A 26,733-nucleotide genomic window follows, 5' to 3' on the forward strand; every position below is an offset into this window, starting at 1 on the left:
AATGAATTCTGTGCTTTTATTTGTGGAAAATAGGACACAGATGATATATAGGTAAGTAATGCAAATTTTTCTGTTAGATAGAAAGTTCGATTCCAAAATTGTAATTTTTATTTAATATATTATTATTTATTATTATATTTATTATTATTATTATTTATATAATTATTATTTGGAATCAAATTAAACTGAAGTTAGATAAGGTTATAAATTTGATGAAATATGAGGTTGAAAATGTAAAAATATTTTTGCTTGAAATGATTTGATTAGAATAATGTTAAATCAGATGAATAAATTTGATGATATATATTTTGAAATATATATATCGTGTTAGATATAAATAAACGATACAATTTGAATTAAGTAATTTTTTTTTTTACAAAGGATTAAAAATAACATTCAGAAATATTGTTCCAATCTCGCAAAAGATTCATCCAGTTTTTTCAATTTTTCGAATTTACTTGCCGAGACCAACGAATATTCCTTGGAAAGGCTCATGTTAAACAACGGAACAACGTTAGCATCGCGCAATAACGTTCGTTCTAGCGGATAAAGCATCAAAGTACAAAGGATTAAGGGGTATCGAGATTCCAACGAGAGCCAAGATCGATAACTGCGCCTGTCTTATGGTAGACAATGAGAGAAACGAAGACGAGATGCGAGACACGATATCCTATCGATCTCGGTCCCGAGAGGATTGACCTTCTCTCAGGCCTAAAGATTATTAGATAACCAAGAAAGTCTTTTTCTTGTCATTTTACGGTGGAGAAGAAGAAATGGCGGAACAAAATTTTTATTCGTTACACTTTATTCAATCGTTCTGACTCTATTAGCGTAATACGTTCCAAATTAATTTTTACAAGGATTCTAGATTTATCAGAATTTTCCTGATATTACTGACAAGAGACTATTGGGATCAAGAATTATATTAAGAATGAGATTATATTATCTCATTTATTAAATTAAATTTTCAAGATTATTTTTTTTTTGTTTATTATATTTTGCATTATCATAAATATATTTCGATAAGTTGAAAATTCTTTTCAATTTTTCAACGTAGTTTATTTTTCTATCACAAAAAAATAATGATAGAATTTTCTTGGTTATCTGATAAGAAATTTTTTTTAACGAATTATTCGAAGAGTATCGAATATCTTTTCTAAATCATGTTGATATTATTCCAGAATTTTACGAGCTAAATATCCAGTGAAAACATTTTGTATTAAGTAATGGAACGAATAAAGTCGTTAATATTTTTTAATCTCAAAAAAGAAAGCAAAACGAAAGAAAAATAAAAGAAAATAAAATCATAAAAGTTGATGTGTCATTAATACACTATCGTTAGTATAAAATATTTCGCAGTTATGAATGAATATTTTTGAGATGGTAAAATGATTACAAAACTCAAATTCGATGATATGTTACTTTAATGGAAGGCAAAAAGAATTTAGTTTCTAAGATGTTATTTATAAAACAACTGCAGAGCCATCTGACAGCAGAATAATTCACTAGCTAGTAATATATAATTATAGGTTATAGACTCCTTTTTTATTTCGAGAAATTTAAAAAGATTCTTTTTTTTTTCTAAATAAGATAGTCTGTATACGAGAGCACACTAATACAGAGAAGGTTAACCACCCTTGAAATAAGAAACTTTAGGATGAAATTGATCAGTACACGAAGCCTCATTGAACCGCAAGATTGGTAAAACCTTGGTTCCCTTATTCAATATCTTCAAGTAATACCAGTGAGAAAATAATTTTAAAAATTGAGACTCTGAAATAAATTAATATAATGCGATTATTGGATTATCATGAGATGTAAAATATGAAAAATTTTTTTTATAATAAATTAATTTCGTTCATCCGATGAAAGTGGATAAATGTTGAGAATTTCAATATATCGTATTAGCTTATTTAGTATCAAAGTATTCGACTTTTCGATTAATTGAAATCCACTATGATGGCGTTCAGACACAATTATTCGAAAATTATTTCTGAATATTGCGTTAACATTTAATGTATCCATTAACCTAACGAGGCAATCGTCGATCGCCGTAATGGCAAAGAAATTCAATCAGAAATCCTCGTTTCTTTGATCGTGACTTCGTTACACCATGGAAATCGAGAGAATCATTAAATTAACCCATCAGCGTTCACGAGAAGTTTTAACTGACACGAAAAATTTAAATATTTTGTAATCTCGATTTAATTTTTTTATTGATTTCTCACTTTTTTTTATTTTAAAAATTAAACAGTTATTTTTAATATAACAATTGCGATTGAATGAAAATGATGTTTGAAAATAAATTTAATTATACGAAATAAAGAGAAATCGATAATATTAAAATTTTCATTGAATTTCAAATGTTAAATGAAAAATCAAATAATAGTATTAATATATCATGTTGTATTGATATATCGTTATTTGTATTGACAAATATATCAGGAAATATTGTTTGATTAAAATTACGATCGATGCAAATGTATTGTTTTCATACAACCAATTCAAGATAATATATATATATATTATAAATAAATTTATAATTTATATTAATTTATTTAATTTATATGATTATTTGTTCATTTATTAATTTTGATTTTTTATTGTTAAAATTATTTGTCAAGTAAAATTTTAATAAATAAATTGTTTAAACAATATAGACAATTTGCTATTTTTTTAACTATATGTTATTCTAACAATTCAGAATTAAAATTCAAAAAAAAATATTATTTAAAAAAAATAATACAATAATAATAAATAAGATAATATGCGAAAATTATATTTGTATTAAATTCATAATTTTCTTAATTAATATGAATTTAGAAAATCTAAATGTAATAATATTATGTTTAATATAAACTTAAGAAACTTGAAATTTGAACTTGAGAAAAGTATTGGAAAAGTATTATAATAATACTTGCTCTTATCTTACGCCCTCCATTATTCCCTTTACTTCATCATAGTAAACTCTTCTTGAACAAATTATCAAGTCTAATTAACCTAACTTGACAATTTCAAGATAATTATTATAAATTGATATCAATAAGATTTATAGATGGAATTATATTTTAAAAATTCTACTCAATTTATTCTCTTTTTTTTTAAACTTTAGATATTATACTTTGAATATTATAATATTGTTTTCATAAAAGAATTACAATTATTTAATATATCATATAAATTCAAATTTTTTTAAAATTTATAATAAAATGAATATTCGTTCAATTTTTGATTTATCGATAAATATTTTAATATTTTAACGTATCGAAATATTGTATCATGTTTGGAAATTCACGAATATGACGGACCACAGGAAAAAATTAATAGATACTGACCTAAATTACTAGGAGAGATTAAGCCTTGCCGGCTTAATATTCAAGATCGCGTTTTGGCCGTCGCGTGAGCATGAAGAAAGAAAACGAGAGGTGGTTCATGGATGAGGGGTAAGAGGGTCGCTACAAGGTTCTTTCGCGTCTTCTGGAACGAGCAAGCTTCTCGCTACACTTTGAACGATGCTCGAACTTTTTTCATTCCTCGCTACCTTTCGAAATTAGCAGGAACCCGTTTTACAGTGGAAAACCTTGTTGCCCCGATTTTTCATTCCAGATTTTTCATCACTTCGAGATGATTTTTCTTCTTCAAAAATATATCCCATTTTTAATATTATTTCATTTTTTAAAATATAGAATTATCATCGGTAAAAAGGAAATACAGTTGTTGATTATTATAGCACTATAGCGTGTGTCTTTTTCTCATTATGCTTATTGTATCGGGAATACAGACATCTGGCGCCCTCTACCACGATTGAAATAATTAATGTTATATTGGTAAAATTTTACAAGTCAAATGAATGGTTATGTATTTATAGGAAATTTAATAATGAAAAAAATGTATAAATATATAATGTATTTATGTTCTAAAACATAAAAAAATTCATCGAAAGCGAATATAATTTGTATAACCTCATATGTCAAAAGTAAATATTTTTATTATGTGTTATATAATTATGCGTTTCCTTTAGCTATTAAAATGCTGTTTGCAGAGCTATCTAACGAATCTAATCATTTCACTACGTCGTTTTATTGACAAGCGTTGATTAACTCTCTTCTTCTCGTTAGAAAGGGGACCTTAAATTTTCGAGGACTATCATCGTGCTCGACATCCCGACGAAATTACCGCGAAATTTTCGTGCGACACACCATGCGGCTGGGTCTGGTCGTTAAGGCGCGCAATTAAGGTGAACGATGGCTCACCCCTTGCGCTCGCTAATTAGAACCCCTAAATACTAACGAACCTTGTATTATTTATATCCTACCTCGATTATTACGCCGGACACGCGCTAAAAATTCATTTGCAGCTAACACAACATTCTCCAAACATTTTAAGCGTTACTTATATTCTATAAAATCTGTAACTAATTCTATAACAACTGATATGAAGAACTTATGATACAGGTATTCGTTGCGCACTTAATATCTAATGTTCAAATACAATATTTCCTCAGGGGGCGCCACAGCACTATGCTACGATACTGCGTAATCGGTATCGCAGAAGTCGTAATACCGACAATGGATAATGGACGCACTAGAAAACTACAGTATCAACTGAAATAATTTTCCATATATATTCTACGGTAAAAAAATCGTATTTTGCAAATAAATTTTAATTTATAAAAATTGAGAAATTTGTAATTTATAATAAAATAGTTTATAAACTATATTTTATTATAAAAAAAAAAGAATAATTCTCTCTTCTCTCTTGAACTATATATTTATATATATATTTCTTTTTAATTAAATTATAATAAAATATAATTTAAAACTATTTTTTGTAATTTATTTGAAAATTCATTTTCTTTGTATTATGAACATTGATATTATCTATTAGTTCTTCATTTTCTTTAGAACTATATCAACGAATTTCAATAAGTCAATAAAGATATGAATGCAAATGATCTTTTCTATCTTGAGCTTCTTTTTTATTAAATCTTCTTCTTTTTCCTTTTTCGATTGAACTGTTACATTCGCCGAAATGCTCGTAGCCTTGACTTCTCTCCATGTTTCCCCAGACGGCAGGATAGTAACGAGTCCAAGATAATTGAATTAACTGTACCCCGACTTGTCTCCCTTCAATTACATTTTTTTTACCCTCTCTCTTTTGTCATCTGATCGGATAACATGATTCGTACGTATTGGTTCTCTTTTACGTGACACGTCCAATTATCGCGATGGCAAATAAATTCAATTTGAAATCGTTTGCTTTCCAGTTAACACGCCTGGAAATATTTTCTTTGCACTTTACTCAACGCCATCTAGCATGAGTCAATGTACCCTTTTGATTTTAATAGTGAATTCTGCGTGAACGGAATAACGTATATCTTAACTATGTATAAACTACTATATAATTACTAAAATAGTGTATCTTGACAATCACTCGAATATCATCAACTATATTTTAACAATGATAAATAATAATGTATTTATATAAACATGTCTTATTGGCTAAGAATTTGGAATAATTTCTTTGAGATAATGAAACTCTAACCTAACTTTTTTCTCTTTTTTCAAATTTTTGGATTCTATGGACTATCTTTATGAAAATTATTCGAAAAATAAAATTCTTCTTGAATATTATTAATTATTATTATTATATATAATTAAAATTTCCTCAAAATTGCACAAATATGTTTATAATTTTTTTCAAACCTGCCACCAAAAATCAGAAAGGACAATCTATAAAATCGTTCAATTCTGTCCAACTCCTGTCAGATTGAATGAACAATCACCGGTTATTGAAAATTCAGCTGATTTATATTGAAAGATGAAGATAAAAGACAGACACAAAGAGAAGCTTCCAGAAAAATGAGTTTAGCAATTCTTTTTGCTCGAAATGCAAAATCAATGCGACTTTTACAATCATTCGCATGATTGCAATCGTTTTCTACAAAGAACAGAAAGAAAGGACACGTTCGTCAATTGGTAAAGAGGGAATCACTTGCAAGCAGAAATTTTCCATTGGCTGAAGACCAACAATGTCAATGGCTTTTCCAGACAACGATGCGTTGGAGGAAAATTTTATTCGCGGAGAAATCTCGGAGACTTGTGCAATACAGGATGGCAATTAGAGAATCTTCAACGAATAATTGCTACACGTGCACAGAATCATTATCCTGGAACTGGTTTCTGCTGACACGTCTGCTTTTCAGTTAGAGCAAGTGACATATACAGACTTGACTAGATGGAATTTATTTAGAAAGTACAATTTAAGTTAACCTTATAAACTCTTATTTAATTTGAAGAAATCTTTCATATGGATCTGATTTAATTTTATAATATGCTAATATATACTTTCTTCACATAAATATTATACCATGTTTGAAATAATATATATATCCATATTATTATGCTTATTGAGAAAAATTGTTTTATTTTAAGAGATATGGTATCTAATACTATAAATTAAATAGGTTTATTAAATAGATTATAATTTTCAATTTTTATAAATTTTGAAAGAAATATCAACTTACCTCCAAGTGAGATTCCGATGTGGCCATTGTTGCCCATGGATCGTGTACCGTTTATGCCTGACTCTAGTATATCTAGGATCTACTTTATCCGGAAGTCCGCACCGCGGAAGCCTCATTAATTTCATAGTAGCTTCGTCGATATCACCAGTTACAGGAATGCCACCGAATCTCTAATGGAAAAAATAATATAGGATAAAATAAAATTTTTATTTTCTAACTATAATATGTCAATGTTTACAATATAATCATATTTCGTGAAACATTCATAAAAACTAAAAATATTTAAGTAAGTTTTAATATGTTTAATAACAATTATTTAAAAAGGTGCATATTGAATAGGGTGCATTAAAAAAAATAAGTTAATATTCATTAGAGTTAAAATGAAAACGTATAAATATTTTTTTCATTTCAGATTTATCTATTTATAAACTAATTATATTTTATTTATTTGTTTTTCATTTTAACACAAAATATTTATTTTTAAAGGGAAGTATTAAATATATATATGTTTTAAACAATTTTTGTTTTAATTATTTCCCAAACGTTTTGTATTTTTTTCTCCAAATTTTTAAATCACTAATATCTACTATAGATACGTATTTTTAACATAAAATTATACTCAATGTATTCTGCATGCAAAAATTCATTTATAAACTAATTAACTAAACTATTCCTTACCATTTATTGCAATATAAAAATATAAACATCACCATCGAAAAATAAAATTACTCACTTGTTGACATTCCTCATCATCTTTAAGCAGCAATTCAAAAACTAATTTTTATTCATTTCAAAAAAATTCTCTAATTTATGGAAACACAAAAATTATCTTTTTCATAGATCATAAATAAATTCTCATTATAATTCCAAGCAATGATCAATGAATTGTATAAAATCAATTTTATATAAAAATAGATCTCTTTTTGCATACTTTACAATAATGATAATAAAAAATGATAGAATACTTTTATATTTTAAAAAAAAGTGAATCTGAAGTAAATGTTTGCCTAAGAAAAAAAAAAAGGAAAAAATAGTAGTTTGCTCTCTGTGAAAACTTGTACGAGATCGTACTTTTATCCAGTGGCGCGAAGCCTCACCAACCCTGTGGAAAAGTTCTTTTCCCGTAGTTGAACAGGACGCGATAACTCAACCGTTCTTTCTGACTTGCCGTTCTCCACTGGGAAAGAGCACTCGAACTTTCAAAGGAGGGCGGGTTTCAGGGATAGGGAACCCGTTTTATTTTTATTCGTGACAAGGAACAACCATCTTTTCCACCCTGGAATACATAATTTCCTCCTTTATCGAGTTCCTTCCTATTGCACGAAAATTCTCTTAACATTATAGGACCCAATGTTATACCGATACTACAGTTATTTCAAAAGTATTTCACTTTGGTCTTGGGGATCGATACTTAACTTTTCTTTCTTCTTTGTTTAAGTTTTCTTTATTAATTTTAAAATATTTATTTTCTTTTTGTATTTAAGTAACAGTAAAGACTATTGCTGCATGTTTAGTTTGGTTTTTTTTTTATAAGTTATTATTATTTTATATATATTATTATTTTTAGAAATTATTATGGATTATTATTTAAAAATTTATTAGTTTATTCTATTGTAGTTACTAGTAGAATTTTTTGTTTTTAATGATATTCATAATTCACTAATTTTTATTTATTCTTTTTTTTTACTAGACATCCATTTATAATAATCTCTCTTTTCTGTGTCTTATATAAATTATAAAAAAAAATATAATAAAGTAAAGAAATTCCTTTTTATGAATTATTAATGATAGAAACATCTTCTTTTCTATAAAAAAAGATAAAAAAAATTAAAATTTGTTATCGACAATACCAACAATAAATATATTTATTGTTCATTTATTTAATTTATTTAGCTAATAAAAATACTATAAAATATTACATTAAAAGAATAATGTGGAAAACGTTAAAATTATTTTTCATATAAGAAATTAAAGCTTACGTATTATCAAGAAGAATCAAAGCAACTACAGCTTCCGTTTATGCGTTTAACGAGGTCGATTTTCATGTAAATCCTTGTCAGACGAACAATACGTCGTTTTCCCTCAATTGTAGATTTATCTTCGTTTTCTATTCTCTCTCTCTTTTTTCTCTTTATTTCGACCATCGACTAAAGGATACACTGTTCCGAAGGATTGATCGGTGGGATCATCCAAACGAAACAGGAACACGATTCCACTCAAACGGTTTCGACAATCGAATCCACGGGGATCAAAGTTTTGTAGTGCGATCAAAATTTCAATGGACATTTGCCACGTAAATATCGTTTCCTTGAATCTTTTATTTTGGAATTAGGTTTTGAAATTAATTTTTGCAGTTTCTAAATTCTTATTATTCAAAGGTTTTAAAATATTCCTATTTTTTTTTAATAAAAATTTAGTTTGATTTAGTATTGTATAAGTTGAAAAAGTTATTTATATTAAAATAAAATTGTACAAGATTTTATTATAATATTAATATATTAATTGTAAAAAACACTAAGAATTGCTTTATTATTATTCTAAATTAAGAAATAATATATTAATATAATAAAATTATTAAATATTACTCTTACTTATCTATAATATGATATATAATATCTAAACACTTTTATAGATGATTCTATGTAAGTATCTTATCACATCATTAAATATATTTAACACAAATTTCTTATCATTTATTATCATTATGATATATATGAAATGATATAGATATTATTTTTTGTATTTTAATTCTTCTTTTATTCATAAGTAGATAATATAAAAAAACGTGTATAATATAAAAATTATTATTTAACGTGTCATAGATAACTGTATTTTTCAAATAATAGAATATATTCTTTTTTTTTAAGAAAAATTAAATAAATAAAATGATAAGACATAGACAAATATGAGAAGGTTATTTCATTTAATTTTTTCATGCTTCCGCAATTTCATTTTGTGCTCGATTCACACAAGGATAGCAGAATTTCTAGCTTCGAAAACATCCTCAAAATATCTCATTCACCTGTAAATTTTTAATGGCGTCCGTAAGCTGATCGTCCGTTCTAAGGTTTCCGGTCTCTAGATCCGACTGGGGTAGATATCCGAATTTCATGAGATAATTTTGCTGAAACAAAAAAAGAAAACAAAATGATAAAATACAAGCGTACAATACAAATAAAGAAATACAATGCACGAATCATCGATGAAATTATTTTCATTTCTTTTGATTTGTAATATTAAATTGACAAAAAGCATTATTTTGTATAATGTTTTAAATATTTAAAGATGATAAAGATATTGTGTGAAATTTTCTATTAGATTAAACAGAAATGAAAATGGGTAATTTAGATAGACTTTATTATTGTTTTAATGAAAATATATATATATATTTTTTTTTGATTTTTATTTTTATAGTTTCTAGTACTTTATAGTATTCTTTAAATTCTTCTAATAAAAATAATTATTATCAAATTTCATACGGTATCTTGAGAAAATGATCCAATTCAGAGAAGAGAATTTTAAGTCTAGTAAATCTACGGTTTTATCAGGACGTGATTGTGAGATAGAAGATAACTAGAAGCATTAACGTGATAGTTCACCGGAAGAGGAACATACTGTTCGCTCCATAGAAAATTGTTGCAATATGTAATTGAAGATAGAGATCTATTTTTTAATAAAGTGAATCAAGTTTAAAATTAGGATTAATATTGGTATTATTTCGATATTGTTGTTTATAATATCTAGTTTTATATCAGCAAAATCATATTGAAGATATATATTAAATCAAAATAATTATTTCTTCTAACATAACCTCAAAAATTTTTAATATCTAATATAATATTAAATAACACGTTAACGGAATATTTTATAAAAAATTTAAAGTATAAGACAATCAATAAAAGAAATTTAAAAAATTGCAATAACGGGCAAATTCAATTTTACGAAAACTTTTGCAAGAGCTCAACGAGATAGCTAGGTGGTCTCGAATAGTTTCTTGAATTATGTACCCACCTCGCATAAATTTGCTGCAGAAGACAGACATGCTATGCACAGTTTACTTTGGGAGACAAGTCCACAATCCTGGAGTGATTATAAATTCTAGTTTTGATTCTTTCTGAAATTTATTATTTCGTTTGCTCGACGAGACACGAAATTTCGTATTTTCCATAACCTACAAATATAAAATAATGATTCTGCATCGATGTAATCTAATATAATGCAAAATATGAATGTGCGTTCTTTGTTCTTTTTGTCAATTTCTTTTCTGTTCGATATCATTTGAGAATCACTTGAAATTTGAAGAATTTTATTATAATTGAATTATATTAAGAATAAATTTTTTTCCATATGTATATATACATATAATATATATATACATATCTTCAATCGTGAATAATGTTTGATGTATCAATGGAATGAAACAAGATTGAAATGTTTATCGCGTTAACTTTCTCATGCGTATCCTCTTTCTCTTTTCGTCAAGAAAATGGAAGACATTTTTCTCGCGATACAATTATGAAGGGAAAAATATGATTGACGAGAGACTTTAAAGAAGATTGCGTTATACCGGAACGCGATCTATAAACAGGATTCATTCAGTTTCTTCTGAAATAAAGATATTTCAGTAAAAGAAATAAATTAGATGAAGAAGAAAAAATATATCACTTTTTCTTTAACAATTTTCTTCACTTAAAATGAATGAGGCGTCACAGATTTTAAAATATTTTCAAATTTAATTGGATTTATTTTATGTATTTATTATCAATTATATATTTAAAAAATATATTCCTAAAATCAGAAGTTCAACTGTCAGAAAGTTTAGATATAAAATGTATGATTAATGTATTGTATCAGTGTTTTTTTAATCGCTATGAGGTATTGAAAGATTAACACGTATAACTAGGGTCAAGTGTCTCTTATATACTAACAGTGGTTTTCAGACTATGGATCTCAATCTTCTTAGTAATCGTTATTGTTATTTTTAGTTAATAATCTTTAGTATTTATTTTATTATAATTATATAATTATCATGTTCTATCAAAATCATTCTCTTATTAATCAAAGAATAATATTATTTATGTTAAAAAAGTATATAATTTGAATATTACAAAAGAGGATCATAAAACTTCCAGCATTGTTTCAAATCTTATTCCATCATTGGTAAATTTTTATTTTTCAATATCTTTTTTAAAATTTTTTTGATGATTAAAAAAAGTTTCAAATATTCAATTTAACAATTTTTTTTTTAATTTTTCTAACATCTGAAATATTAAAATTAGAAAATTAGAAATAAATAATTTAAATTGTCTTTCTTAAATCTTAATTAAAATATTTTTAATTAAAGAAGTTTTAAGAAATAACAATTACAAAAATTTATATATAATTTAGTAGTAATAATGTGTTTCAAATAAAATAAATAAAAGTAGAATAAAGTGTAACTGAACTCATTAATCCATATATAGGAAACAACTGAATAAGTGATATCTATCTGGCATTGTACTCTGAATCTTTCAATTTACTTTGGGAACCGGTTAAACATGGCTACGTCAGTGGTTGCAGTACCATTTAAGGAGGATAATATGTATCGTGGAATGTCATCTGGCAAAGATATTTTTCGGTCGATCCTAGCGTTCCTGAATAGTTTTATCCTTGTTCGATTTGTGTCAAGGAGCGTATAACATGTATTCCATACATTTTATTAAATCCATGTTTGGAAATGAGAACGATGAAAATGATAGAAAATTCTTGGTAACTCTGTATTTGGTAATCGAGGATTTTATACTACACGATGTAACTTTTTTTTTAAGTATATTACATGTAATAAAAAAAGTTGTAAAAAAGAGATTTGTTTCTTAGTATAAGATCCTAGATTACATCTAATTTTTATTTATTTCATCTTCAAAAAAAAAAAATTATAATTTCATAATTTTAATATACTTGAATATTCTAGATCAGTCATAATTTTAATTCATCTAACTTTAATAAATTCCATCAAAAAAGAAAAAAAATTATAAAAAAAAAAAAAATTATAGTTCTTTGATATTTCCATCTCTGGATCGCGTCAATGCATAAAAATTGGGATTATTAAAATGGCGACGAAGCATTCAAACCTCACTGGTGAATCTGTCGAGAGGATTCTCGGAATCCTACAAAGGTACGTTTGAAAAGAAGAGAAGCTGCGTTGGATTACAATTATGGCCGCTTAGATGCTCGAAACTTTGACGCATTTGTAACAAAGATATCGCATTCGCACGAGTTGTCAAAGGATTGGAATGAAAAAGAAAGAAGGGAAACACTCGAGAGATCGAAATAAGAAATGGTTTCCCAGGCGACGTCAAACCTTCCTCCTTTTTCTTTCTTTTTCCTTTTTTGTCACCATCATAATCACCAGTTTTCTTGCTTGAAAATCTGACGTTTCGCGGCTAACTGACACGTTGTTAAGAATATAGATGGCGTCGCGACAAGCACGCCACCTTGTGAATATCTTGAGCTGATGAAAGAGATCATTCCTCTTTCGAAAATCTTTGACTTTGAACCGACTGGGATTATTTGTTGAAATAACTATTATTACAATGTTTAATCTTGATTTTCTAATTAATTTCAAGATTCGCTTTGATATTATTTCAAAGAAATTATAGAAATATATTTTTTGATTTTCATTGTAAAAATTAATTTTTCAATAATGTTAAATATCAAAATAATTATTTAATTCTTAAGAAATGAATTTTTTGAAAAAATTGTTTTGCTTTATAGAATTTAAATTATAATTGTGCAGTTTTTAAAAATTATTTTTTAAAACTCATATAATAAGCATTATAACAATAATTATCCAACAAAGAATAAAGGTGAAATCATAAAAGGAAAGATAAACTAAGGAACATCAGAACCGTTTAAAAACAATCGTTCCATTCATCTTCGTCTCTTTTCTGTCGTAGGGGCATTCACAATCCTCGTTTATATATGACTCTTCCTTTCTATTGTAAAGCTAGACAGTTCGAAAGAAAGTGAATGAAGGCATGAAAGAAAAAGAATGAGAAAAATGACTTGAAGTTTAAAACACAAAATACATGTTTATCACTGCAAATCCAGTTAACATCAATAACCACAATCTCTTTTGCAAACATACCACTATGTGTATTCAACTATTTCACCGCGTTACTAATTACATCGTGCTCAACCAATGCTATCGTCTTCGACAGCCATGACCGAGTTTCCTTTACGTGGCTTTTTCCCTTTACATTCAACCAACAAACAACTTGCGGAAGAAAAGACGATGACCTTGCTCTTTCGACTGCCAACACGTATACCTTTTCATCCGCGGATAAGGTTACCACTCTTGCATAAGCTAGCGTCAAAGTACTGAATTCAATTTCACCGAGAAAACCGAGGGTAGTTTTCACACTGTTTCTTTATCTTTCTTCATCTATTTTAACTTAACAGTGACGTAAAGAAAAAGTGAAAAGAAAGAATATGAATTGTGCAAATTTTGAGGTTATCGTGAAGAGAAAGAACACATGTAAATTTTAAGGTTATCATGAGAAAAGAGGAATGAATTATAAACAAATTTTAAAACTATCTTGAAATATTTCTTATACTGTGATATATATAAATATGAAATTATAAATATGAAAAGCAAAGATATGTACACATGATATTACACAAAACCGTTTATTCAAGATTAAAATATGAACTGGAAGAAAACAAGAAAAATCGGAGAGAAGGCCATCTATTAGAAGAGTAAAACAATTAACTAATAGAAAAGTCCCTATGGCGCGATCATCATGTAAGATTTCTGATTGGTGGTTTAGTATAAAAACATATACTCAATATACATAATATATTAAATATTAATATATTATATATAAGATTTATCGAAACATAATTTTATAATTTATGATTTAATTTGGCATTAAAATTACAAACAATCTATCCTCAGGTAGCAAGCTCAATTATTATTAATTGGTTCATTTTGTAGATGCATGTTGAGAATACCTATATTTGTTATTGAAAAAGATTTAGAGAAAGAGAGTAAGTAATATTGATTATTATTTTATACTTATTTTCGATACTCTTCTTTTTTTAATAATTCCATATTTAAACATGCGATATTTAAACGTATCTACGTATTCTATTCAGCTTTTTTTTTTTTCAATTATTTTTTATGTTTTCGTCTCTTAACCTTTTGTCAAGCTCTCACAAAGTTTTTCATTTTTTCTTTTGTAGTCATATTACTTTCTCTTGGCGTTTTAATCTATTTTCTTTTATTTTTCTCTGTTATGTTGATTAGCTTCTATTCTATTCATTTTCTTTTCCTTTCCATTTCTATAGTCATAATTATAATAACGTGATTGTAAATAAAATATAAGAATTGTATCAAAAAAAAAGAAGATATAATTTTAGTAGAAATGCAATTGAACACGTTCTTCATATGATGTATCAGCAAACTGCTTCTCGAATTAAAATCTTTTAACGAGGGTCACTACGATCGACTGGACACTTGACCTCGTTGACCTGGTTTCCGGTATGCTAGCGTCCTTGCTGACTGTCTTCCATTGGTCTTTTTCAAGAGTAAAGATAAGACACGAAAAGAAAAATAAATTTCTTTTCTATTTCTTACCTATTCTTATCTATTCTCATCTAAACTCTTATTATTTTTTACTTTTGATCTTTTTAAAATTTGTTTTTCCAAATTTTTAAATCTAATGGTCCCTATTTGTACAACCATGACTTATTTTATTATTTAAATTTATAATTAATAAGCTTCAACTGATATTTTTTATATTCAAGTTTTCTATTTATTTTAATTTCTAGAATCAACTCTTCAAATGTGTTATATACGAATATATTAACAGGAAACCTATGAATAATAAAAATGCAAATCTCCCAGCCACGAGATCACTTTTCAACGTACAGAGAGAGTATCCGACTAAACGTGGAGGTAATTAGACTGGACGAAACTCGAGTTAATTGAAGAGCAGGCGACAGTTAACTGGAAGACACTACGCTGGTCCATTGTATTCAGTCTACAGCCCTCTAAATCTCTCTCGCGAGTAGTGTTCTACCTCTTTACTTGCTAACCTTCCATCCTCATGGCCATTTTGCTTTAACCTAGTAACCAACCTTCTATCCCTTTAGCGGCTAGTGGATAACTCTGATCCTGAGACAAACTTAGCTAAAACCAGCTGGATATACATGCACCATGTTAAATGGTAATTAACTCCCGAACATGGGGATCGTGCACAGTGGACATCTATCACATTGGAAATTAATTATGATGAGTAATTTATACTTGATTCTTTTTTAATATAATTGTTTAATATTTTATATTTAATAATTTTATTAGTATCAATGTTCTTCATATATGTTATTTTAATCTATTAAAATAAATTAATTTGTAAATTTTTAATTGTTGATACTTATTTTTATTAATTTTAACTTCTAAATTTAATCTAATTTATTGATTTAATTATTAAATTTAATATTTATATTTTTTTAGATAAATTATTAATATAATTAATTTTAAAATCATAATGAAATTTTATTATTATACAATTCAAGTTTTTTATTCTTTATTTATTAAACCATGAATATTAAATTAATATTAATATAAACTTTAAGATCATTTCTTAAAATTTTTAGTTGCCATTTAAATTTTGCCAGAAAAATTTGAATATAGCATTTATTTCAGAAAAATATTTATTTTTTTGATTTTTATATTATTTATATATTTTATATTTTTAATTGTAATTTAAATCATAAATATATGGAGATTATACATAAATATTTAATTTTCAAATCATATAATGTTATAAAAGATTAAATTTTGTTTCCTTGAAAAATATTTTAAGCTCTACAGAAAAAAAAAAAATTAAGAAAAGAGGATTTCGAGTTGCCAAATCATTTTCATTTATTCCAACGGCATCCTGTATCTTCTGCGAAAGGAGTTATAAGAATAGCCAAGAAAGAAAAAGGGTGTGTATGTGAAGATGGCCAAATAGAATTATCCTTTTTTTTCTCTTTTTTTTTTCTTAGACTAACGTTATTCTCCCGCAACCAATATTATTCCAGACACGTTTCGTTTTCCGTTGGCCATTCGATGGAACCCTAAACGTCTTGCGTAACCGGAAGCCAGTCAGCGGATATCGACAGACAAAGCCACGACCGTAATGCAAATTCCTCGAATCGATTCTATGAGTTATTTTTACGGTACTATGAGTGTTCTTTGAGCGATTATATGATTATTATACATGTAATAAATATTTGTCGATGGTTATTATTCGTTGTCTCGTTGAATGGTACGAGGGCCATCGGAAGTTGACAATGTCGGAATTAATTAAGAAATTTAAATTAAACATGAAATCAAGGATAAGTAAATTATTAAATTAAACATATTTGAAAATTGAATAAATTTACTTTTGTTGAATTTTTTTTTTCTTTTTTCTAATTAAAATTTTAATGTTATTATTTTAATTAATAAGTCTGATCTTAAAATTTGTTTCAAAAATTAACAAATGTTTATTCTAATCAAATTTTGACACATTTAAAACGATACTGATTTGAAATACTAACTACTTTAAATAACATATCATTTATTTCACAATTATTTCGAATAATTACACGAAATAATTATTTCAGGTAATTTGAAACAGTAATTTTAGATAGAACAGAATGGAACAATTACTTCAAATAATGTTGTTTCATAAACTTAATAGAAACAACAGAATTTAATATATGAAACAATATCATAATTTCTGTTTGGAATTATTTCAATGATTATTCCTTTTGCTAAATTTGAAATAAGTAATAAATATAAAATATTTAAATCATTTTCAATTACTACTATTTCTAACAAATTAATATTATATTTTCAAATCAATTTCAGCAATAAATTTTTTTAATTTCAATTTTTCATAATTTGTCCTAATCTAATAATAATAACAAAAAAGAAATAGTCTAATATCGAAATCTATCGGTTTTGAGTGGCAAATATCTGGTTAAAATCCATCAACCAAACTTGCCTACTCGTCTACGGATCGTCTACTAATTAGTTGCCTGTTTCACTCACGTTTCTCTTCACCAAAACGTGTCATGCAGTTTGGTAGTTGGTTGATGGCGGTTGGAAAATTGGACTTGTGGTTTTGAAATGAATTTCGAAATCATCGCATAGACAGTGGTTAAACGGCAATTAATACGATATTATTTCTCGTCAGAAACATTGAGTATTATTCTAAATTCTGTATATCTATTGTTCGTGAAAATTAATATTTTTATATATTTTTCGTAATTGAAGAAAAATTGAAAATAATTTTTATTTTTGAAAAATCAGATGATAAGATAATTATTAATATTTTTATAAATTAGATTTTTTTTTTATATTTATTATTTTGAAAATTGCAAGTTTTATATTTATGAATATTAACATTAAAATTTGTTCAATTCTATATGAATATCTTGCGATTCTTAAAATTATTTTGAAAAATAATTTGTATTCTAGATGGAAAATATTTAAATTTTCAAGCATGCTGTTGGACTGTGAATGAACAGTGGTTTCTATTTACGATGATATTTATAACAACTAGGTTACTGGCTTCCGTCATTATCACTTTAGATGTGAAACACTTAACTATAGTTTTAATTAAATGTTGTTACGCATTTTGTATTCTACTTCACATAATTGTTTCTTCTTTTTTTTTTAATATTGTCTACATTTTTTGCTTTTTTTATTATTTTCAATATTTTCTCATTTTCTTATAAAAATCAAAAAATAGATTTATTTAATTTATATATTATTCAAAAAACTTCTTAAGGAGAAATAATTATCTGAAATAAATTTAATTTTCATTATTAAAAATTAATAATTTATAACTTAGCAATTTAAAACTGATAATTTCAAATTTAACAATGCAAAAATAATCCCAAACAAAATTTATAATATTGTATATATTATTTATTATAATATATATAATATTATATATATTACTTAATATAATTTAATTTAACTAATTATTTAATTGTTACTATAATGTTAAAAATTAATGAATATCATTAATAAATATATATATATATAAAGAATCATGCAGAAATTTCTCTTACTCTGATTTCAGGCTTTGTTTTTTCTTTATTAAAGGCCACTCTTCACCACGAACGAAAATAATATCAATCATTAGCGCAAGGACTTTTAATTTTAAACGTTCGAGGCTATTTAAAAGATAAGCCTTACTACTGTTCGATTCATTGCCAGTTTCTCTGAACAATTTCTTTGTTCTTTTAAACCTATGACGAGATTGAGATACACATATGGTATACAATACACATTCTCATACTTATACCGACAATAAGTTATACATACATTTATACATAAAGATAATATATGTTCAGAGTACAATCATTGCAAAAGAATTGCAAAACAAATGAGATACAATGTGATACACTGTGATGATCGACCAAAATAGTTAGTTTAAACTGATTTCTAATGATAATTGAATATCTACAAATCAATATATGATAAAGAAGCAAATACAATAGTTCAGTTATTTTTTAAACTATATTTGTACCATTATATTATTAAATAATAGAATATAATATATATAATGTAATATATAATATTAAAAATTTAACTACTTATTTCTGAAGCAATATATAAATATATATATATATATTTATATATTGATGTAAATTTTGTAAATTTTTAATAGAAGAATTTTCTAAAAATATCGAATCCAAGAATTAAATTGGTAAGAATTCAAATTCTCCAAAAATCTTAGATAATCTTAATAATTACTTCACTCGTGAATATCACTCGTAAGTTTCTCATAAATTTTGAAAAGAAAAAAAAAAAAAAATGAAAAAAATCTCAAATCTTTTCACGTAACAATAAAATTTACTTAATTATATTATTCCTAGAACAATATATCGCATCGTATAATTTATATCCACGATGAATCGTTGGATCAGGCATGTTGGATGTCTTTGTTTGCGAAGGGTTGCAAAAGTACATAAGAGTGCCTATGACTCATTCCAGGAATTATTTTTCGTGGCAGACAGACTGATTTTCGATTGTCTAGACGAAATGTCTACGTACACGCAACTTTGCATGCTATTCTTCAATTCCTCTCTCTTTCCTTTTAATCTATATTTTATTTTCTGTAGAGATAAAACGAGAAACAAAGAATTATTTCATTTAAAATAATAATTAACAATATAATTTTCATTAAATAATAGAATAGAGAGAAAAATTTCATTATTATACATACCACTATTTTCAATTATCGAAATAATTTCTAGAACACTCATTTGATTAAATGGTGAGAAACGGAAAAAGGGAGAAAGAAAAAGAATAAATAATTAAAAAATTTCGTTATTACAGTCATTTTCATTTATCGAAATTCGAAATTCCAGAAGAATTTCATTCGATTAAATGACAAGAAAGGTAGAAAAGAAAAAAGAAAAAAATAAATTTTATCGGTAAACAAACTAGAAAAATTACTAGATTCGCCTAATTGAACACGTGTATGCGTATTGAATGATAGGGTGTGGCCTTTTAGTTGGCGCACCCTCGTCTCTTAGCATTTCCTCCCGGACAACTTCTATCCTTCTATTCTCCTTTATCTCTTCCTGCATCTCTTATGTCTGGCTTATATTCCCTTTCCCTCGGATTTTTCGAATTATGACCATTGTCCAAAATTTCGAGATTCACAGCCGCTTGAAAATCAGTTCGTTTTATCTTGGATTTAGTGAAAGATTTATCGTAATAATATATAAAATATATATTATATATATATTATAAAAAAATATTTAATATTGTAATTTCTAGTTTAACTTCTTCTATCACTTGCATTTGGATAAAATTTTTCATCTCAAAAATTGAATTTTATCAGGAGAATATAACTCAACACATAAATACATCAAATTTTTAGAATTATATTTTTCTAAATAATAATCTAAATGTATAAAAAATAAAAATTTAGAAGGAAATTTCTATTTTGAAATTCTTGAAAAAATTTTGTGTGTCACTTCTTGTGAAGTTATGTTCTTCTAATACAAAATTTGGACAAAATGTAATTGGATAACATACGAAATTTTTCTAATATTATGGAATTTTTTTTATGAAATTTGATATATTTAAAATATGAAATACTTATTATTTATTTATTTATTGCATTACCTTTTTTTTAAACCACTTTTTTAATAGTTTTCTTAATTCTTTAAAAATTTTAAAATATTATAAAATTTGTATTCAATTTTTACAATAAACTGTTTTTTAATGCTCATGCAGCTTTGTAATACTTATTTTTTTACACAATTTTTTGAATTTTTGAAATAATAAATCAAGATTATATATTGGATGAGGCATCCTATATTTTTATTTTTATATTTTATATTTGCTGAATTCAAAGGATACATATATATACTATTATTTAATAGTATAATTATTATTTCAAAGAAATATTTATCTGTAAAATTCTATATTATTTCAAAATAAAAATATTTCTATTTATTTATTCTCTACTTCTTAGCCTTCATTTAAAATATAAACAATTATATAGTCATCAAGAAATTAAATATGTAAATTACTATGTTCCATCTAGATCCACGTTTGATCGTGTTATATTCTTGTTATAAGTAGAGAAATGTATATTATGAATCATAAATTATTCATCTTTCGATAAGCAGTATATCATATTCATGAGATTAAATTGTAATATCTGCAAATATATATGCAAAATTTATATCGAATCGATAATTTCAATATAACCAAAGGAATAGATTTGAAGAAAATGATATGTAATAATATTACAAAATATTTTTCAATTAGATCTGATAATCGACGTTTTATTGTATACGTATATAAATTTATGAAAGAAAATTAAAAAAAATAACATAAACAATAAAAAAACACTTGATCAATAGCATGTATAAAACGATAGCTTATCGCAATTTCAATGATCCCTATAAATTTCACCTATATCTCATGTCGTATCGAATATAAAATTTAGAATAAGAAAATATTGCGAGCATATATAGAGAAATAAACGCTTGAAAATAGTTCCCTGTCGTGAATGCTCGACAAATACAATTTTTCATCGTTACATCAAGATGATAAATTCTTTTGAATAAATTTTAAAACCAGCTATTTTTCATTTTTATTCCAAATTTGCTCCAATAGAATATAATAAATATATATTATATAATAAATATATATATTAATACATTCAAGAGACACTTTTGGAATTTAAGAGACCACATAAACATAAAAATATATAAAAATATTTTATTAACTGATTGAGTTTTATTTATTGAATTATAAATAATTTAAATTTGCATTAGATATAGATATCTCTATCTCTGCTATATTGCTAAATAATATAACCTCACTAAAATGTTTATAATTTAAAAAATAAGCCTCAATCGATATTTTTTTACATTTTTGTGTTGTTTCTCTCTAGAATCGAAATTTATTCCACGAATATTATAATTAATATTGACACTGTATATTTTTCTTTTTTTTCCATTGATGTTTATTGGTTCCATTCCTATATGGGTAAATAAAAACAAATGAATAAATTGCATTTTAACCAGTAGCAATGGTTACTATTAATCGATACTTATCTTCCGTTGAAACGGCGGAAATTTCTCATTTCATTCCGGAAACGTTCCTGCCGGACATTACTGAACCCAATGGGGAAAATGAATGACCGACGATAAATCTTGCATCGTGGTTTCGTTACGATCCAACTGCAACTAGGATGTGCAATGTGGATTGAACTCTGCGATATGAATTCACTCGAACTGATATTGGGACAATCATTTTTCGATCGAGTTATGGACAACAATGGAAATATGAATTAATTTTCTTTGTAATGCCAGAATTGATGGAATTATAAAAGATAGCTTGTATCGTTCAAATAACCTAATGAATTCGGAAAAATGATTGAAATTAAAATAAAAATATTTTTATAAACAAATACTATTTGAAAATATAAAAATAAATAAAATAATATTTTTTTAAAATGTATCACTTTAATAATCACTTTAATAAAAATACCTATTTTTTCTCCGCTCTGATATTTTCTGTTCTCATAATATACATATATATACAATACCATTTTCTTTCCACAGATCATTCGTCATTCGTATTAGAATATTGCGTCGTTCATTTGAGCCATAAATGTCGTGTTTGCTGGACACGTGGCTAGTTATGGTCTTGAAACTGTAAAGAGGTATAGCAGTTGCGAACAATTAATCTTCTCGCAAAGTAGTTACTTTCAGAGGAAAGTTTACATCGACATTCGAGCACTACGGTAAGATACGACACGCATTCAAGAAATAGTATACACGTCACGTAAACGCGTACCATCTCGTACGAGTCATCGGATAGATCTGACGCTCGTTCGCGACTGTTTGCAAGAATTGTTCGACGTTTCTCCACGATTGTTTTCAAAGTCGTAACTCTCAAGCACCACCATCTTTCGAAACGTGCGTTGTTTACATTCAGTTTACTTAACCAGAATCTAGGCCAAATTTGCCTTGGTAATATAATATCAAAATATTTTAATTTTCTTCAAATATTGTAATAAACTGTAATAATATTAAATAATATTAAATAAATAATTTTATATGAAAATTATAATTTAACGTTATATTTGACTATAATACTATTCGAAATAAAATTGTAAAAGAAAAGTTTCTAACCTACAAGTTAAACTGTCAATTTGGTAATATTATTAGTTCATAAATCATCACGCCAGATGACAGTAGAATCGTTCGTAATTATATGTTTCTTGGAGTTTAATTGTGAGAAATTTTATTTATTGTGATTCTATAAATTATTGTCAATTTTTCATTATTGTTCTTTTTCTTCTTGAATATTTATTTCGTAAAATTGTGGAATTGATAAAAAAATCAAAAAATTAATATATTGATTAACTAATAACTAACTAAAATTTTCAATGCTATATTTTCCCATATAAATGATATTCGCATTTCTTCTCCACAGACAGAAATTCATTTTATTATAAATCTTCATATACCCGCATCCGGACAGATGCCATTTTACCGGTTTATCCATGATGCATTTAGCTAAGTTCAAATTACAAGACTATGTAAGTATACATATTGAAACACATAACCTATATAAATATATATATATATATATGTATGTATATGTATCTCTTACAATTTTTAAAATATTATTTTAAATTTTAACTGAAATTTCATCAATTAATGAAAATAATATTTTGTAAATTTATTTTCAAGGAAAAGAATTCAAAGAAGCTATTACAGTTTTAGGTTAGGTTAAGAACAAAAAGACTTAAGTTTTATTAAAAATGCTCAATTTTGAAGATAATCACGAAATGAATTTCCATTTGAAAAAGATTCTTAAGAAATCCTTTAAGGAAAAAGAATTCAAAAAACGTTTGAAGTTAACAGAATAGCGAATCAATGAAGCGTCTGAAGTCGATTCTTACCGATACATCCAGGACTTGTAGAACGTACTAGTCGTCAAGCCCGTCGGAGGAATCTAATTTTATAACGACCTATATTTAGCTGAAACTTATTCCAGCAACGGTGTGCACCGGGTCACCGGACTTCTATTTTACCAATGCGATATCTCGATCCAGCGTTAGTTTAACCAAGAATTAGCAGACTTTGCTCAACTACCAGATAGCCTTTACTGTTTTTATTTTTGCACCACTATGACTGATATGAATATGTAGAACATAAAATAAAGTATTGAAGTAACTGGCTGCTTTTCTTAAAGGAAAAGATTTAAAATTTTTTTTTATGTTCTAGTCAAATGCAAAAAAGGAATTTACATTCAATATACAAATGAAGAAAGGATTTATCAGATTTTTTAATCATAAATCATTTATATTTATTATTGTATTATCCTACTATTTACTATTGTATTATCCCCATTATTTTATACTATATTAAGAAAAATGTATGTTAATTTCAATTTTTCTTAATAAATTATTGAAATATAAAATGTTTTCATTTTACATAATCATTTTACATTTATTTTAATAATTATAATATAATTATGTTTATAATATATAATATAATATAATATAATATAATATAATAAATATATAATTATAATTATAATAATTAACTAATATTAATATATTGATAAATTGATAATTACTCTGATCCTATATGAAATATATCATAATAACTTATTTATAGAATGATTCCAAAGACATATAGCATAACTTACCAATTAATAAATTATTGAGTTGATATAATTATTCATATATATTAGCTTCTTTATTATAATTTCATAATTTTAATGGAATAATTAATGGAATTTAAAAAATGGAATAATTAGAATAATTAGATATAAATTTTTTTTTGTCTTATTGATACACTTATTATTGAATAAATTTCAAAAAATTCTCATAGCAATGAATTTGTAATTTATGATTTATAAAAAATAATATTAAAAATATTAGTTTATTATTACAGTTTAATTGTGTTTATTTAAAAGCATCTTGATATTATATAGCACATATTTCAACCATGAAACACTAGTAGAATCACTAGTCACCCAGCTTTCAGTCATCGGACAACAGAATTAAGTGTCGCGACTTCCTGGGTCAAATGCATTCTTGCTGAGACGATTACTGTCGCCAATAAGACCTGGACCTTTTAATTTACCGTTAAGTCGAACTCAGTGACTAATCGTTAGTTTATCGAGTCATCGGCCACTAAAAGTCAAGTGTCTTGTCATCGTTCTCGTGATGAAATTATTTGACGTCTATATGAATTATTCGTTTTATAATTATCCAATCAATTGATTTAAATCTGAAAAATATCAAAAAGGACTTTTTTTAAAATTATCTTTTTTCATCTATTATATATTTTCATATATTTTCATCATATTCTTTTCTAATTTTTAAATAAAAAAATATTTTGACTTCATTTTTTCTAAATTTTTAGATTCTAAGGAATACATTATTAATTTCACACTTTTGTCGACAGTATAAATTTATAAAAGAAATTAATTTAAAGATTAATAAACGATACAGCATTGGAACAAATATTACTGATTATAAATTTGATATTATTAACTTGTTTCATAAAATCTAAATTAAAAAAGTGAGGTTAAGATTTATTTTATCACAAAATTTTTTTAAATAATATTATGTATATTTAAACAAATGAAAAATTATTAATATCTATAGTATTTATTTCAAATAAAAAAATTAATAGAAAATATATATATATGCATCATAAATGCAATATAAATTTTGACACCATATGAATTCAGATGATATTTCAACGAATTCATGTATCTTAATAAATGAATTTCTTGGTAAGCAATTAAATCTGTAAATTTGTGGCATGACAAACACGTTCTGCGAACAACTTCGAATAAATACATTTATAAATAGGGAAAAAAGAAATAACTGATTGGAAAAAAATACAAATTGACTAAAATGAAAAGAATTATATGAGAAAAATGATTCATATAAAACTGAATTTATTTTATAATAAGAAAAAAATATTTTCTATATTAACATCTAATTACATCCTTGAATTGAATTTCTCTAAGAAAAAATATATATTTCATATTTCAACATATGAGATAAGATTTCTAAGATATGTACTTTTTAAAGATTATTAAACATAATTGTTCTTTTTCAAAAATTAAAAATGATACCAATAAAATGATCATTATAAACAATTATATTTTTGATTTATTAAATTATTATATTACAAATATTTTAAAATTAAAAAAAATATTCAAGTAAATAATTATAGATTAATTATTCTGGATCAATATTAAAAATTATTTTTCATAAACATCTTAAAATTGAAAAATAGAGTTACAATTTAATTTTCTATAAAAGTATATAATTTTTTAAGAAGTCGTTTCTTTAATTTTTTAAGAAGTTGTTTCTTTAATTTTCCACTTATAAAGTTAATCGCATTTGAATTAAGAAATCATTAAACAAATTTCAAATAAAATAACAGAAATTATTCTTTCTAACAACTTCATTTAATCTTGGTAATTCCAATAAAATTTTCTTTTCTTTTAATGATTTCTTCTTGAGAATTTTAAATATAATTACCCTGTTTAAATTAACTTTCAGTGAAGTATTTTATAATAATATTATCTATGGACCATTTATTTTCAAAATTTTCCAGAAACAAGATATAAAATAACAAATGACTTGATTGTTTTTTTTTTTTTTTTTTTT

General features: G+C 25.4%; 1 protein-coding gene, 2 long non-coding RNA genes and 1 pseudogene across 6 annotated transcripts in view; 2 read left to right on the forward strand and 2 right to left on the reverse strand.

The window, feature by feature from the left end:
• The window catches only part of LOC102681800 (matrix metalloproteinase-2), a 119,405-nt gene that overhangs the window by 79,413 nt on the left and 13,259 nt on the right, over positions 1-26,733 (reverse strand). The window contains exons 1-3 of one of the 3 annotated variants that reach the window (XM_031508109.1): positions 10,538-10,689; positions 9,549-9,650; positions 6,527-6,696 (exon numbers count right to left, since the gene is read on the reverse strand). In XM_031508109.1, coding sequence (XP_031363969.1) covers positions 6,527-6,696; positions 9,549-9,638 — 260 coding nt within the window. In that variant the 5' untranslated portion in view covers positions 9,639-9,650; positions 10,538-10,689. Of the gene's footprint in view, positions 1-6,526; positions 6,697-7,597; positions 7,803-9,548; positions 9,651-10,537; positions 10,690-26,733 lie in introns of those variants that run through there. The other 2 variants (XM_006610460.2, XM_031508110.1) reach the window with 2 other exon arrangements.
• LOC102681585 lies at positions 14,510-15,801 on the forward strand. Its single transcript, XR_420995.2, has 3 exons — positions 14,510-14,554; positions 14,927-15,047; positions 15,379-15,801. It is a non-coding gene; the product is annotated as an uncharacterized LOC102681585 (long non-coding RNA).
• Positions 16,383-17,286, forward strand: LOC102681443. 2 transcript variants are annotated; one of them, XR_420994.2, is made up of 3 exons: positions 16,386-16,498; positions 16,595-16,732; positions 17,162-17,286. It is a non-coding gene; the product is annotated as an uncharacterized LOC102681443 (long non-coding RNA). The 2 variants fall into 2 exon arrangements; XR_420993.1 differs by lacking the exon at positions 17,162-17,286 and having other exon boundaries at positions 16,383-16,498; positions 16,595-16,802.
• Positions 21,980-23,422, reverse strand: LOC102681272 (annotated as a pseudogene).

The sequence above is a fragment of the Apis dorsata genome, unplaced genomic scaffold, assembly GCF_000469605.1.
Source record: "Apis dorsata unplaced genomic scaffold, Apis dorsata 1.3 scaffold_74, whole genome shotgun sequence".
In the NCBI taxonomy this organism is placed as follows: Eukaryota; Metazoa; Arthropoda; class Insecta; order Hymenoptera; family Apidae; genus Apis; species Apis dorsata.